The 17,435-nt window shown below is 49.0% G+C and overlaps 1 protein-coding gene across 1 annotated transcript; it reads left to right on the top strand.

The window, feature by feature from the left end:
- Positions 1 to 5,229: 5,229 nt before the first annotated feature.
- On the top strand, positions 5,230 to 14,749 carry LOC103179546 (prolyl endopeptidase-like). Its single transcript, NM_001292197.1, is given in 15 exon segments — positions 5,230 to 5,383; positions 6,877 to 6,951; positions 7,344 to 7,477; positions 8,626 to 8,756; positions 9,834 to 10,043; positions 10,480 to 10,601; positions 11,081 to 11,186; positions 11,375 to 11,566; positions 11,997 to 12,194; positions 12,387 to 12,490; positions 12,628 to 12,764; positions 12,967 to 13,061; positions 13,581 to 13,712; positions 14,005 to 14,161; positions 14,296 to 14,749. Coding segments are annotated over 15 exon segments (2,127 nt in total). The 5' UTR covers positions 5,230 to 5,341; the 3' UTR covers positions 14,588 to 14,749.
- The last annotated feature ends 2,686 nt before the right edge of the window (positions 14,750 to 17,435 follow it).

Below are 17,435 nucleotides of genomic sequence, written 5' to 3'. Positions count from 1 at the left end.
AGTCTGTTGTTTTAGAAACAGTTTTTTGTGGGTGAGCTGGGTGTCTGACAAATGCAAAAACCCATCACATTGCTTAAGAATACCGAAACCGAACTGAGAGTTCCACACATTCCACCTACATATGGAAATTTCAGAGATAGATTGTTGGAATGGAATACTCACTATGTCCCTGGAGGGATGCTTATCTGGGAAGTATTAGCCACAGGTTGGCAAGAGCCCAGGGGATCCCAAAGTGTGAGTTGGGGTAACTGCTGGAGACTAACCAACTAAAACTACAGTTTGCCATTGATAGCACTGTCTGCTGAGCTTTACAAACAAGAGGTTTTTAGCTCTGTAAAAGGACATCAACAACTCAAAGACTTCCTTTGCCCCAATAGAACTTTAGTGCATCCCCACCCTCGTTCCCAGTACAAACTCAAAAGCTCCGCTGTCCCCCCCCCCACCTGCAACCCAGTGTGTAAGTGAGTTCCAGGTTCGGGAATCTCAAAGCTGCTGGTGTATGTGCGGTGATTAATTAATAACGTGTGGTGTTGACAGCTGAGCCCATAAGCAGAACAAACACATTAAATGTCATTTATAATTCCTCAGATTTCACCCTCTGCTGTATCAGCGCTCGGGGCTGTTTCTGCTTAACGCTTGACATACTGAGTTTGTAACTGAGCATCAGGGTGTGGCACACTCTACTTTGAGCTTTACCCCCATTCCCCCGATCTCAATTTAATATCCCATCTGAAGGACGGCACCTCTGACAATGCGACGCTCCCCCCCAGCACTGCGCTGGAGCATCAGCCCAGATTGTGAGTTCAAAGTTCTGACATAAGACTTGAACTCACAATCTCCTTACCCAGAGATGGCCATTCAACCAACCGATCCGAACTGAGACCAATTCAAAGCTAGAAGTAGCACTGCCTCCATTGCTGGTCATTTAACCTTGAGAATGTGGCTTTAGGCCCATCACAAACCATATGTCTCTCTATCTCTGATGGTTGGTGGTGTTGTTGGGGGGGGGTAAGGGGGGTGGGTGCTGGTTAGGGTGAGTTTGCAGTGAGAATGAACCACTTATTTCAAATATTGCCTTTTGATCTCTGGGCAGAGGATTCGCTGCCAGTTCAGAGTCCCGAGGCGACAAATCTATAAGATTAGAGAAAGTTGATGGTAGGTGTGAGATCATTGGCAACCCTCGATCAACTGAATTTATTGGAAATATTTTCCTCGTTCAATTGTTTGATCTTTTTGAAAGTTGTGTTTCTTAACCTGAAGGACCTTTGCACCATTTCCTTCTGCTGATCAGAATTCTTTGATGACACTGATCTGTCAATCTGAAGAAAGTTAATTGGCTCTAAAATTGTGCATCTGTGCCCTTCAGCATGTGTTAACCTTATCATTGGAGTTGTCCGCCCACTACCTGTTACATCAAAGGAGTTCCAACCTTAAACAATCTGGGAGAAGATGATTCAGTGTCATGGAGACAAATGCTGGGATGTAAGGAGGACCCCCCAGAACTTCTCCAGTCTGAGCTTCGCATTCAATTCCCTGACATCAATCTCTGAACGTTCCTCTCAGTGCAGAGACTAGAGCCTCAGCCTCAATATGTGTGTGTGGGTGTAGGGAGGGGATAGCAACTTACCACGTCAGTGTCTCAGTTTCAAGTGTAGTGACTTGTTATTTGTGACTTGGTCACAGCAATGTCCCACCAACAGCCTGGAGGACAGTGGGAGAAAAATTCCCATGTAGTGATCTAGCAGCTGCCTACGGTCCGTGTCTGATGTGAAAGGCACGATGCAAATTTAATTTATTTGTTGTTGTTACCTTGACAACGTGATAAGTTGCTGTAGAAATGCAAGTTCTTCCCTTTTGGTGTGTCACAGTGAGAAAGATGATGTTTTGTTTGGGTGCTAGTGTATCTAACAGTGTCTGTGCTGGACCGTTGGTTCGTGGTCAGTTAGTTGGTCAGTCTCTGTGTTTTGGTAAGTGGTCACGGGAAAGTGACTAAAGGACTTGTCCTCAAAACACACAGAGTGATTAAACTTTCCAGGAAAGCTTATTGAGGTGACTCAACAACATGAATAAGGCCCTGTGTTAAAAGTGAGAATTATTATTATAATTTACTGTAGCAAAGAGATACGAGTTCTGTGAACGCACACGCTGAGAGAAGCTGTCAGTCAATTGTTTCCCCATACCCACACTCCCCCTTCCCGTCTTCCTGTCCATCCCCCCGAAGTGAGCAGAAGGTTGGGAACAGTCGGATCTCTGCTGGAGAAAAACACTGCGTTTTCCTGGAAACACAGTCAGCACACGAGAATATTTACCATTTTAGATTATATATAACGCTGCCTCAGATTTCTCCCAGAATAATTTGCTCCTTTTCTCTAAACTTGTGTCCGATTCTACGTGATTTTTATTGTGGCTGTTAAATCCCGAGCAATATTCTGTTCCCTTCTCCGTTCCTCCACTTTTACTCTTGTGACCGGCACTTGACATCTTTATGTTAGCGTTGAAGATCTGAATCAACTTTTCCTGAATAAATAATATTCAGTCATTCTGGTTCCTCATTGTTCACACATAATTTATGGCTGAATTCTAAAGCTCTCAAATTCGTTCAAGGCTTCTGAGCACTGCTTCATACTGCACATCATGTAAAACAACAACAAATTGGATTTATATAGCGCCCTCCATGCCGGACGGCGTCTCAGAGCGCTTCACAGTAACTGATCCCGGGGCCGAGCCAGGGGGAGGGGAAGGAAGGTGACCGAAGGTGAACAAAGGTCGAAAAGAAAGGTCTTCAGCAGAGAACTGAAAATAGGAAGAGAGGAGGCGAGGCGAAGGGACTGAGGAAGGGACAGCCAGAGCCTCAGAGGATAATGGCTGAAGGCACGGCTGCCAAGGGTGGATCGGAGGACTCAGAGGACAAGGAGGAGGCCAGGCAATAACAACACATGTGTGAATGTGAATGCGAGAGAGAGAGATAACGAGAGGAGACACACACACCAGACACCCTGTGACCACTGGGACTGACAGTGTAAAAATGTTATTAATAATACATTTGAATTAATAGCTTCTATAGCATCATTCAAAGCGTTTCACTGGGAATTGCTGTCAAATGCAGTGACTGCATATTTTGTGGGCCAATGTGGACAGCATCGTCCCATAAAGAGCATTGAGGTGAATGATCAATAATCTGGGAGATTGTCGGTCAGGACACCAGGAAGAGAAACTCCCTTCTCTTTTCCAATAGTGCCAGGGGATCCTTAATGTAATAATAATAATCATCATCCTTGCATTTGACACGCTACAATATGTATAGCATTGAGACATCTCGAAGTGCTTCACAGAGTAAACCGAGTTTTGCCCATGAAAATATACAGTCAATTCACTTTACAGTAAGTGTGAAGTTCGAGACGTCTCGAAGACGTGATGAGGCCCTATATCAAATGCAAGAATTATTATTATTATCATACGGTAAAGTGAATTCACAGTATATTCTGTGGGCGAAACTGGCAGCCGATTGCACACAGCAATTATCCCCTGAACTGGGCACAGACTGGAGCTCATCTTAAATTACCAACCATAGGAGGGCAACCTTTGACAAAGCAGCACTTCCCTCTCCCCCCACCCCACCCCATACTTTACTGGAGCATCAGCCTGGACTGAGAGCTCAAAGTTGCGACCTGGGTGCTCTGAAATAGCACTATAAGATCAGTTTTGTGCTGTGAACCCCTCAGTATCTAATACCCCGTGACTCTGTCCCTAACTCAGTTCACCCATGCACCTAACAACAACGGGTTGCACTTATACAGCGCCCTCCAAGCAAGGTTGTGTCTCTGAACGCTAACGGCCACCCCACAGGAGCCAGGACTCTCCACGAGGGAACTGCAGGCTGGAATCCAATCGAACTCCTCCCTTGGCATTGCGGGGAAATTCACTGTAATTAACCCCAGTCAAATTTCTGTGGCCATTCGTGACACATCCACTGCGATCGGAAAGGGGCAGCACCGCCGTCTAATGGTGAGAGCACACAACAGCATAAATAATTAACTCCAAATACAATATGCCTATTGGAAAGCCATGTGGTTAAGTACAAGGCCCCTTTACGCAAACCGTGAACACATCAGGTCCATCTCCCGGCCCGCAGCAGCCGCAAAATGTTCGCCTACAAAATCCACAGTCACTAGCATTTCCTAGTGATCTGTGACCTTCTTGGAGAGATCTCCTCCCAAAGTGAAAGGCGCCTCCTGTCGTGTCCAATACAAGGATTCGTAAGAAACGAATGTGATTCGAGCGACATCTTATGGCCTAAATGTTGTACCACAGCTACTGATCAACCACCTGAGCCGCCAATTGCTGACCTGCAAAGGCAACGCACAAAACAAAGGTTCAAGTGATCGAAACATTTCGGTTGCATTTATTTTATATTTCTCTCTCTCTCCCAAAATCTGATTTTAGAATGTGAAATCACCCACCGCCCCCCCCCCCCCCCCCACACACACACAGAGACACACACACCCCCACACACAGACACACACACACACAGACACACACACTCCCACACACACACAGAGACACACACACACACCCACACCCCCACACACACAACCCCCCACACACACCCCCACACACACAGAGACACACATACACAGACACACACACACACAGAGACACACACACACAGAGACACACACACAGAGACACACACACACCCACACCCCCACACAGAGACACACACACAGAGACACACACACACAGAGACACACACACACCCACACCCCCACACACAGAGACACACACCCCCCCACACAGAGACACACACACACACACACAGACCCCCACACACACAACCCCACACACACCCACACACAGAGACACCCCCACACACCCCCACACACACACAGAGACACACACACAGAGACACACACAGAGACACACACATACACAGAGACACACACACAGACAGAAACACACACACAGAGCACACACACACACACACAGACAAAAACACAGACACACACACACACACAGACACACACACACACAGAGACACACACACAGACAGAAACACACACAGACAGAAACACACACACACAGAGACACACACACACAGTGACACACACAGTGACACACAGACCCCCCCCCCCCCCACACACACACACAAGGCGAGTCAGTGAGTGGGGAGAGTCGGCGCGGACGCGGCGCTGTGTGAGCGCCGGAGGCGCAGACGCGGAAGTGCGGAACGAGTCAATTTCACTTTCTCTTGTGGAGTGGATTCGGATCCAAGTGCCGCGGCTCCGGATTGCATCGCCCCCCACACCGTGAGAGCAAGAGGACAGTTGGGGGGGGAAAAAAAATGACCTTTGTGTACCCCAAAGCTCTTCGGGATGAGACACAAGTGAGTGATGGAGTGGAGTGGAGTGAGTGAGAGAGTGAGAGAGAGAGGGAGGGAGTGAGAGGTGAGAGAGTGAGTGAGAGAGAGAGTGATGAGAGAGGGAGGGAGTGAGAGGTGAGAGAGTGAGTGAGAGAGAGAGTGATGAGAGAGTGAGTGAGTGAGAGAGAGAGTGATGAGAGAGGGAGGGAGTGAGAGGTGAGAGAGTGAGTGAGAGAGAGAGTGATGAGAGAGTGAGTGAGTGAGAGAGAGAGTGATGAGAGAGGGAGTGAGTGAGAGAGAGAGTGATGAGAGAGAGAGTGATGAGAGAGTGAGTGAGTGAGAGAGTGAGTGAGAGTGAGTGAGTGAGAGTGATGAGAGAGTGAGTGAGAGAGAGAGAGTGAGTGAGAGAGAGAGTGAGTAAGAGAGAGAGAGAGAGAGTGAGAGGTGAGAGAGTGAGTGAGTGAGAGAGAGAGTGATGAGAGAGTGAGTGAGTGAGTGAGAGTGATGAGAGAGTGATGAGAGAGTGAGTGAGAGAGAGAGAGAGAGAGTGAGTGAGAGAGAGAGTGAGTGAGAGAGAGAGGGAGTGAGAGGTGAGGGAGTGAGAGAGTGAGTGAGAGAGAGAGGGAGTGAGAGGTGAGAGAGTGAGTGAGAGAGAGTGAGTGAGTGAGTGAGTGAGTGAGTGAGAGGTGAGAGTCAGCGCTGAGACGCATCAAAAATTCCACGTGAAATGATGTGCCATTTTCAGTTGGAGACTGAAAATCTGAAATTTGCAGTGCAGTTCCGCTGCGAAACGGACACAAAAAGGGAAAATTCTGAACTCGCCCAAACTGGGGACGTTTGATGGTCACTTTGGATGTTTTAGCTTCGATTTGCTCAGCTCCCCTCCTGCGGGTGGATTTGCTCTCACCTGGAAAACCGCTCAACGGGTTAAAACAAGCTTTAATCAAATAGTGTTCTGTGAAAGCGAGAGGCCGCTGACACGGCGAGGCTCCATTAATCGTGGTAGACGGAGCGGTATTGTAATGGTCACACTTGCATTCGACGCAGCGCCTTATCGTGTTGTCGAGATTCCTCAAAGCTTCGAAGGATACACTGTGAAGTGTAGTGACTTTGCATTGCATGGGCAAAAATCAGCGAATAGTACCGTGGGATATTTAACACCCACCTGAACAGGCAGACGGGACCTCGGTTTAACTTTTATCCGAAGGATGGCACCTCCGACAATGCAAAACCCCCTTTTCCCCCAGCGCTGCATTATGGTGTCAGCTTAGACTATATGATTCCAAGTACTGATGTGGCGCTTGAACCCACAACCTTTTGACTCAGAAGCAAGAGCGCAATCACTGCGACAGGCTGACACACACTGTGCCGGGCTGACACACACTGTGCCGGGCTGACACACACTGTGCCGGGCTGACACACACTGTGCGGGCTGACACACACTGCATCGGGCTGACACACAAGGAGTTGACCTCACATGTGACACAGGCAGTCACCTACCCTTTTCATTCCTACAGGTCGATGATTATCACGGGACAAAAGTCCCTGATCCCTACGCCTGGCTGGAAGACCCGAACAGCGAGCAGACCAAGGTGAGACAATTGGTCACAATGAAACCCAACTGTGGGGTAGAGGGGGCAACCCATCGAGCCTGATCCACCAGGTTATAGGATCACAGCAGTGAATTGTCACTGAACCATCTTGAGTCGGGGGCTGGTAATCCTTCCTGATACCCAAAAACTGAACTAAATGTTGAATCAAGTCTGCAACCTTCATATCGATCTGAGACCAGATGGACTGTTAGATGGGAACTGGTGGGTGTGGGGTGGATTTAACCTTTTCCTGTACATGGGGTGTACTATCTTTCTGCCTGCAATGCCAGTGTTAGCTTTGTGCCAGCAGTTGCCGGTTCCTCAGAGCCTTGGGATAGACCCAGTGTCCGGTGACCGCTTGACTTCACCTCCTTCTTATACCATCTCCTCAGGCGTTTGTCGAGGCCCAGAACCAGTTGACGATGCCTTTCCTGGAGCGCTGTCCGATTAGAAAGCAACTCCACCAGCGCATGACTGAGCTCTACGACTACCCCAAGTACAGCTGCCCCTCTAGGAAAGGGAAGAGGTAAGTGCTCTATGGTGACTTCCCTCCGGCCTCCAGAGTTCAATTTCGTAAACTTGGTTGGGTTTGAATGTAATTTTCCAGCTTCATTTCACCAGCTGTGAGGCATTAGCTGGGTCAGGGAGAGATTTGGATCAAAACGGGTGGGGGTGTGTGGGGGGAGGGAGTTGGCGAGTGGGTGAGGAGATGCTACAATACAAAATAAAATACAAAATTACATTTGTAAAGCGCCTTTCACATGCACTGAACAGTCAGGGTTTGGGACACAAGGGGTTTGTGGGGGTGTGGAGGCGGTTGGGATCAGGGAGGGTGGAGGGCAGAGAGGGTAGGAGGGTGACCGAAGGCATTGTCGAAGAGGAAGGTGTTGAGGCGTGCCTTGAAGGAGGCAAGGGAGGGTGCGAGGTGAAGGGAATGTGGGATGGAATTCAAGAGGGTGGGAGTAGTGAGGCTGGAGGCCTGACCGCCGATGGTGGGGCAGGCTGGGCGGGGGACATGGAGCAGGCTGGAGCCTGCTGAGCGGAGGAAGTGGACAAGTGGATCAGAGGTTATCAGGTAGGAGAGGTAGGAGGGGGCAAGGCCATGGAGGGCCTGGAAGGTGAGGACCAGAATTTTGAACTTGATCCTCTGAAGGATGGGGAGCCAGTGGAACCGGGCGAGGATGGGTGTGATGGGGTCACGGAGCCTGGTGCGGGACAGGACACGAGCTGCAGATTTCTGGATGATTGCAGATTGTGGAGGGAGTTGAGAAGGCCGACAAGCAGGGCATTGGCACAGTCAAGCCTGGTTGTAATGAAGGCATGTATGAGGGTTTCGGCGGCCTGAAGGGGTGAGGTAGTGATGGAGTCGGGCAATGTTGGGGAGGTGGGGGAAGGCAACGTGGGTCATGGCACAAATGTGGGGGAGAAAAGACAGTTAATGGTCAAAAAAGATGCCTGGGTTCCTGACTGGCTTGGTGAGGTGGAGTGTACATCCCCTTGGATGGAGCCACCGCCTGAAGTATGGAGGCACCGGCATGAGCCAATCAGAAGAACCTCGGTCTTAACATAATGTAACAACAAATTACACTTGTACAGCACCTCTCGTGTTGGGAGGACGTCCCGAGACATTGGACAGAACTGACCTGGAAGGTGACGATGTGGTATTGTTTTCAGGTATTTTTATTTTCACAACACGGGACTGCAGAACCAGGACATCCTGTATGTGCAGGACTCGCTGGACGGGGAACCTCGCGCGTTCCTGGATCCCAACAAACTGTCCGAAGACGGGACCAAGGCTTTAACCAGTAAGTTCCTCGTCATATAGTTTTCGTCCTTTGCTTGAATGTTTTAAGATGTCTAGAGTCAAATTATAATTTTGTCCAAATCAATGATAACAACTTGCATTTATATAGCACCCTTCATGTGGGGTAGCGGGATAGCATGCCAGAGCGCAGTTGTGTTGGGACTGATTTACGTCAGAAATGCATCATGCTCAGTGTATCTCTGTTTGAGAGAGATAGAGAGAAGACTTCTCCATCACCTCCATCGTGAGAACATCATGCGCACGTGACAGAGTAACGTCACAGTGCTCTGGTAACCTTGGTCTGTCACCTTTCCCGTGAACGCCTTGGTTGTGAAGAGCAAGTCCCTGTGCTTCCTGGCTGGTGTGGAGAAAATGCCATTGATTTGTGGACATATATTATCACACAGTCTAAGCTGATACTCCAATGCAGTGCTGGGAGTGTGCTGCATTGTTGCAGGTGCTGTCCTTTGGATGAGATGTTAAACAGAGGTCCTTGCTGCCCATTCAGGTGGATGTTAAAGATCTCACGGCACTATTCAAAAAGAGAAGGGAATTTCTCTCTCCCGGTGTCCGAATAAATCGCCTAAATAAAATTGGTTACTCACTCCATGGCTGTTTGTGACACATTAATGTGCACGAACCGGCAGCTGCATTTCACCCACAATACAGTCATTCCGCTTTACAGTATATTCTGTGAAGCGCTTTGAGACATCTCGGTGATGTGATAAGGCAAGGATAAGGCATATCAAATGCAAGGATCATTATAATTATTATTATGATAATTCCCGGCAGGGCGAAACCTTGGGCAAGTTTCCTTACTCCACACGCCTGATAATAATCCCTCAAGAAAAAAACAATAATAAATTGGTCACTTCAATCCACGACTGTTTGTGGGACGCTGCTGTGCGCAATTTGACTGCCGGGTTTCGCCTACAAAATATACAGTCAATTCACTTTACAGTATATTCTGTAAAGCGTCTTGAGACTTCTAGAAGATGTAAAAAGCGCTATATCAAATGCAAGGATTATTATTATGATGATATCAATAAGTTTACACTAACGTCTGTGTGCTGGGCAGTGCTGGCTTTCTCTGAGGACAATGAGATCCTGGCCTATGGACTGTCCAATAGCGGCTCCGACTGGGTGACCATTAAGTTCCTGAAGGTGGAAGGTCCTGAGGAGCTGCCGGACACGCTGGAGAAAGTCAAGTTCAGTTGCTTATCGTGGACGCACGATGGAAAGGGTGTGTTCTACAACCGCTACCCCGAGCAGGACGGCAAGTGTGATGGTACGTAACGGAGCTAGCTGCTCAGAATGTCAGCGCAGGAGCCGAGGGCGGGAGGTTCAAGTCCCATATTTTGAACTCTCATGGTCTAAGCTAGCACTCCAATGAAGCGCCGGGGGAGTATTGCATTGTCGGAAGTGCCATCCTTCGGTTGAGACGTTAAACCGAGACCCTGTTCTGTTCAGGTGCATGTTAAAGATTCCATGGCACTATCGAAAAATAGTCTTGGCCAAATAAAATCGTTCATTCACTCCAAACCTGGTTGTGGGACACTGCTGTGCGCAAACTGGCTGCCACATTTCACCCACAAAATACACATATATTTTACAATATATTCTGTGAAGTGCTTTGAGAAGTCTTGATGATGTGATAAGGCTCTATAAGGTGCAAGGATTATTATTATTATAAACGGTAACTCTAGTTTTTGTCCCTTCCGCAGGCACAGAAACCACCTCTAACCTGCACCAGAAGCTGTACTACCACATACTGGGGACTCCGCAGGCCCAGGACATCCTGTGTGCTGAGTACCCGGATAATCCCAAATGGAAAAGCGGGGCTCGGGTAACTTAAGGATGAATTGGGAAAGGGAGGAAGGGGGTCACACATCTGACACTGAGAGGTGTGCGATGTTCTCATGTCGCTCTCTCTGCTTAAAACACAACCAAACTATCAGTTTGTCAACAAACCACTCTTCAATTCCTTCCTGATTCTGCTCAATGTATCCTCCCCCAGCTCCTCCACTCCACACTACCCCCCTCCCCACCCCCCCCAGTGTGACGTCAGTTAGTCTGACCACTGATCACTGCCCTCTCTTTGTACAGGTTTGACTGTGTTAACTCGTTCTGGGTATTTATTGAATCATTGACCTACAAAATACGTCTTTCTCTCCTCCACCTCCAACCGTCTTGATTCGCTCAGCTCTGATGCAATTTCTTAACTGCTCAGTGCCTTGGGACGTCTTTCCAACATGAAAGGCGCTGTATAAATTGTTGTTGCTGTGTGAACAATTATTCTGAGCTCTGTTTCTTGCTGATCACCAGGTCTCTGACCAAGGCCGCTATGTGGTGCTATCCATCAGGGAAGGTTGCAAACCCAAGAACAGGATCTGGTATTGTGACCTGCACCAGTTGCCGCAAGGCATCACCGGTACGTCAGCCTTCACCACCGGGATAATAACTGGATACGTCGCCCTGGGCTTGCGAGTTGTGGAGGGTGGGTGGGCGTTGGTTAGGAAGGACGTCCATTTGCTTCCAACATCTCTCACAAACAAATCGAGGGATGGATGGGGTGGGGTGCGTTGCCGGGCTCTGACTGACTTCCCCCTCCCTCTCCAGGCCTCCTGCCATGGGTGAAGCTGATTGACAACTTTGAGGCGGAGTATAGCTACATCACTAACGAAGGTTCAGTCTTTACGTTCAGGACCAACCTGAACGCCCCTCGTTACTGCATCATCAACATCGACCTGGAAAAGCCGGAGCCCATGCAGTGGGTAACCCTCATTCCCCAGCACGAGAAGGACGTCTTGGGTAAGAGATGAGTAAAGAGACCACGTGGCAACCAATTGCACACAGCAGTGTCCCACAAACGACCGTGGATTGAGTGATCACATATTTTTATGGAGGGTTTATTACCTTGGGAAAACGATCCGCTAATTGACTAACAACCGGTTTCCTGCATACTGCAAGTGAATGGAGGCGTGTGGAGTAAGGAAATTTGTCTAAGGTTTCGCCCTGCCCAGAAATTACTCCCTCCCAAACACTACCAAACCCTTCACACATTTTTTAAGGTCAGAACTGGGGAGTTCTGAGCCCCTTCCCAATTCAATGACTTAACTGGCCCTGCTGGTGTTTGGCTCAGTTAGTGAGCAGGGTTTTGGGGCTGAGTTAGTGAGGGTGAATTCCCATGCTAACACAGAGCCGTCTCTCTCTCTTGCGGTCCTGTTGCTGTTTCTTATAGACTGGGCGACTTGCGTGAACTACACGTTCCTGGTGGTCAGCTTCCTGCACAACGTGAAGGACGTCCTGCAACTCTACCACCTCCCTACTGGAAAATTCCTCAAGAACCTTCCTCTGGATGTGGGCAGCGTGGTGGGATACAGCGGGCGGAAGAAGAACACGGAAATCTTCTATATGTTCACGTCCTACCTGACGCCGGGTCAGTTTCCTTCAGAATTGTCAGGGATTCTAGCCTGGCACTCGCAAGCTCAGCAATTTGGAGTAGTCACAGGGGGAGGGGGAAGAGCGCGGTGGAGAGGGAAAGATGGGGAGGATGGGAGGGCACCAGAGAACAAATGCTAAAGCCAAGCTCCAGAGTTCCGCTCAGCTAACTGCTAACTGTGTTGCTCAGGGGTCATCTACCACTGTGACCTGACCAGGGAGACCCTGGAGCCCAAGATTTTCCGGGAGGTGGAGATCAAAGGATTCAGTTTCTCCGAATACCAGACGATTCAGGTAGGAATAGTGATAGGGTTGCTGCAGTCAGACAGACTCAGTAAATGAATTTCCCACGAGTCTGAGTGTCAGTTTAACACTGTTCTTGGGGAAGGTCCACGGAAATGCAATCCTGATCCTCTCCTCATTTCTTGAAGGTTTTTTTCCCAAGTAAAGATGGGACTCAGATTCCGATGTTTATTGTGCACAAGAAGGGGATCAAACTAGATGGCTCGCACCCCGTCTTACTGTACGGATACGGAGGATTCAGCATCTCCCTGACTCCGACCTATGAGTGAGTGCGCAGTATGTGGGAGTGTGCGTGGTGGGGGCGGAGCGTGTGCAGTGAGAGGTGGAGCATGTGCTCTGAGGGGGCGGAGTGTAACCGTGGGGGCGGAGTGTGCGCGGTGAGGGTGGGGCACATGTGCTCGGGGCTTGGAGGTCAGTGAATTGAGGTGAATGTCTTGGTAGCTCACAAACTCTTGTTGTGGTTCCAGCGTTTCTTACCTGGTTTTCGTCAGACACCTGGGTGGGATCCTGGCCGTGGCTAATATCCGAGGAGGAGGAGAATACGGAGAAACATGGCATGAGGGTGAGAGCGGAGCTGCGGAGCGGGAACATCTAAACATTATTGAGCTGCTGCTCTCCTCTCACTGGTCAGGCTATGACCCTGAGCCGCTCACTGTCCCCTTCGTTGACATATTCCCAACCGGAATACAACCCGTTGTGGAGACTTCTATTTTTTTTCCGGTGCGTTATTACTTTGTCACCAGAACATCTATCCTGTGACAGCCAATCCTTGGAGTCTAGTGACTGTTTTTCTAGACGAGGGCAGCAGCCAAAGGTCTCCCAAACGGGAGGAACCTTCCCTTCCCTTTTCCGATAGTGTCACGGGATCTTTAACATCCGTCTGAACATAGTATGTTCGCGAGCTCAGTTTAAGGTCTCATCCCACAAAGCGATGCTCTCGCCCCTCAGCATTAGCCTGGACTGCGAGCTGAAGGTCTGTGAAGTGGGTTTGAACGTGCAACCCTCTGACCCAGACGTGAGAGTACAAGCGACAGACTCAGTGATAATTGCCGCTCAGTAACTCTGCTGTATGCCTCTACAGCTGGGATCCTGGGGAAGAAGCAGAACGGATTTGATGATTTCCAGTGTGCAGGCCAGTACCTGATCAATCAGGGCTACACCTGTCCCAGCAAACTCACCATCAATGGCGCTTCCAATGGCGGCCTTCTCGTCGGTGAGTCTCCAGATAAGTTTCAACCCTGACACTGAGCGGAGAGGGCGCGACTGAGCCTGGCTCACACTGTTCGCTCACTGTTCCTTATTCCTCACACTGCTTCATACTCACTGTCATTCTCGCACTCTCTCTCATCACTCCCTCGTATACACTCCCTCACGCGCTGTCTGCATCACGTATGCTCTCTCTTACTCAAACATACACACTCTTACTCACTCTCTTAAACTCTCTCTTACTCTCTCTCTGTCTTACTCTCTCACTCTCTCTCTCTCTCTCTCTCTTTCTCTCTCAGGGGCATGTGTGAACCAGCGACCTGACCTGTTTGGCTGTGCGGTGGCAGAGGTGGGAGTGATGGACATGTTAAAGTTCCACAAATTCACCATCGGCCATGCCTGGACCACCGACTTCGGCTGCTCCGACAATGCCGAGGAGTTTGAATGGCTCATCAAGTGAGTGGGGGCGGGGGGTGGTCACCGCGGGAGATGGGTTGTGGCGTGGTTTCACAGAATAAATAAAGAATTGTCGCAAGACCCTAGGTTTGGGGTTGGGGGTCTGACGCTCTCTGTCTCCCCCCTCCCTGCAGGTACTCGCCACTGCATAACATCCGGGTGCCAGCAAGCGGGGTTCAGTACCCGGCCATACTGTTGCTGTCGGCAGATCACGATGATCGTGTGGTGCCCCTGCACTCTCTCAAGTACCTGGCGACTCTGCAGCACACACTGCGGCAGTGCCCAATCCAGAGGAACCCGCTCTTGATCCGCGTGGACACCAAGTCCGGCCATGGAGCTGGCAAACCCACCGCCAAGATCATCGAGGAGAATGCCGACATCCTCACCTTCATCACCGAGAGCCTGCAGCTGAGCTGGGTTGAGTGAGGGGGTGGCCTGTGATGTGGGGGGGGAGGGGGTGGATTATGTGCAGTGATGGGGTGGAAGAGAGGAGAAGCTCGCAATTTAAATTTAGTGATCAGACTTTGATTTCACTTCAAATGTAAAATCTTTTCTAATAATTAAATACCTCCCAGCGTTTTGAAAGTTTGAATGGAAATGTCCAAGAACGTACAAAAGGTCCATAGGCATCCAGTCTGTCGTTACAGGGACACGCTGCCTGTAATGGGGAGGTGAGCGCAGTGGGGATGGGGGGTGGGGGTTGAAAGCGATTGAGTGACACTTTAAAGAATCAATCACCTGTTCAACACCCATACCCAGAGAATAATCAATATTGTTATCAATACACGCTGAACTGATTGATATTCTTTACACATCAGTGCCCAGGGGATGCCTATTACTGGCACATTTACATGTTTAAATTAAAGAGATGCTGCTATTATTTACCACACCACACCCCCCCACCACATCCCCCGGGGAGGGAGGGAAAGAGAGAGTGAAGGAAGGAGCTCAAAAAATTAGAAACTACACGATTGCTGGCAAATAAAGCTGTAAACTTTCACATGATAGTATTTTTCGTCTAAAATGTCAAAGTGGCTTAAAGTGCTTCACAGGCAGTCGCTGTCTTGTGCAGTGCATTAGATAGTCATGACAGAAATGGTCAGTGTACCCATTTCCACACCTCTTAGTGTTGGTCAGCGAGGACTGACTGGGCAAACGGCAACTTACTGCACCGATTACTGTCAGCTCTGGTTTTCTGCGCTGCCTGTTTCACTGGGAGCAAAGACCTCTCACTATTGATTTCCTCTCCGTCAGTTAATAGCTTAACTCGGACTCGAACAGGTCGGCCTCCAAGAATCAATGAGGTGATTACAGTGTGCGGATTAATTACGGGGGGGGTGGGTGGGGGGCGACATGGGGTAAAGTACTCCTTCACTGAGTGAGTGCAATGTGTAAAAGTGTGGTTACAAAACCTGCTCATATGACCCATAAAGCAACTGAGGGTTGATGGGACGGCTGAGAGACGTGACATTATATGCTCTGCTTTGAGAGGAACTTGTGAGATATTATCTGGTGTCAAACTAACAGGAACAGGTTTGTGCATTGCTGTACGCAAATAGGCTGCCGCGTTTCACCCAGAAACACACACAATCACTCCACAGTAAATCCTGTGAAGCGCTTTGGGACATCCTCTTGATGTTAAAGGCGCTGTACCACAAACAAGGATTATTATTATTATTGTTATCTTGGAGAGGTTCCTCTGATTGCTGGCGAGCAATTTTTTATTAATATATTTGTGAAGTGATTATGAACGGTCTCTGGATTTCGAGGGTTGATATGGATTATGTGAATGTGGGAGGTGGGGGTGGGTGTTCCAGGAAAAGGTGACAGTCTGTCCATCATGGCCAGGGCATCAATAGCTTGTGTGGTCACTGAGACTCTTGGTCAGTGGTCAGTGGACAGCGCTCCCTGGGGCATTGGTTCTAGGGGAGCAGCTGTATTCTGTGGCAAAGAGCGAAACAGTGAGAACAGAGATCAGCTCCGAAAAGACTTGAAATGGCGTCAGCATATTGGCGGTGCAAGGCTGTTGTTTCACTGAATATTTGTGAACTCAGTTGCTTTTTCGCCTGCCACACCCAGTCGCCTCAAGACTTTGATTGATTTGAGCACAACAATACTATCCTCTGTTACAGAGGCACCAGACCTGCCTCAGCCTAGACTATGAACTCAAAGTCCCAAAGTGGGGCTTAAACACAAAACCTTTTCATCCCGGACCCAAAATGATGTTAAATTGGGCGGTAATAAATTCACTCTGGAATCCTGTTTGAAGCCAGTGTAACTTAACAGCAACACGGCACTTGGATTGGTGTAGGAAATGCTGATTGCAGAGATAAATATATACAGTAAAACTCACATAAGTATGAATTGTATAATCGCCTAAGTCATACATCTGCCCGGTAAATCTTGTTGAATTTCCTATACCTTTTGCAAGTTTCACATAACCCATACTTTGCATGAGTCACGTTAAATATATGGTCCCGACTGATACGACTTATGTGAGTGTTACTGTATTTGCAGCTGCCGTGCATTCTTCACTTGATCCGATTCAGATCTAATGGTTGGTGATTAGAAATGCGTAGCTGAGTTTCTCCTCTGAACGGCCCTGTGTGGCAGTTTCTGGCTGAATGGTTTCCTCACTGATTCCGGCCATTGAAAGTAACCCGAGTCAAAGTTCATACTAAAAAAAAAGCCTGCAGTGGGATTGGCAGGATCGCCAGCTCAAACGGTCAGAGGTGAGAGAGGTCAGAAAGCCTATTTTGTCCGAGTTCCTCACTGCTCAGCTCAGCACTCCGCACCCCCCCCCCACCGCCCGCCCGCCTGTCCTAATGAAACCTTTAAAGATGCCAGAGACCTTAGTGTCCCATAGAAGATAAATCTACAGAGAACCGGGGGCTCGGGGGAGGGGTGCTCTTGACATCTTAATTGTAATCGCTGGTGTGTGCGAGGGAGTGTGTGGTTGGGCGTAAATGTGTGCGTAATTGAGTATGTGCATGTGAGTGTGTCAAAGTGCGAGTGCACATATGCAAGTGAGTGACTGTGCCCGGTGTGTGTGTATATGCATGTAAATGTGAGCAACAACAACAAGATTACATTTGTTAGTGCCTTTCACATCGGGAGGATGTCCCAAGGCGTTGGGCAGTGTACAGCATTTCAGACTGAGCAGCTGAGTGTGTGCATGTGAGTGTTCGAGTGAATGCGTGAGCGTCTGTTTAAAAATGATGAAGAGGCGCATGGGACTAGGTAAGGAAACACATTCACATTCTCTTGTGTAATA

The sequence above is a fragment of the Callorhinchus milii genome, unplaced genomic scaffold, assembly GCF_018977255.1.
Source record: "Callorhinchus milii isolate IMCB2004 unplaced genomic scaffold, IMCB_Cmil_1.0 Scaffold10, whole genome shotgun sequence".
NCBI classification, from domain to species: Eukaryota; Metazoa; Chordata; class Chondrichthyes; order Chimaeriformes; family Callorhinchidae; genus Callorhinchus; species Callorhinchus milii.
Note: the sequence above shows the minus strand (reverse complement) of the source record. Positions and strands in the feature narration are given on the sequence as shown.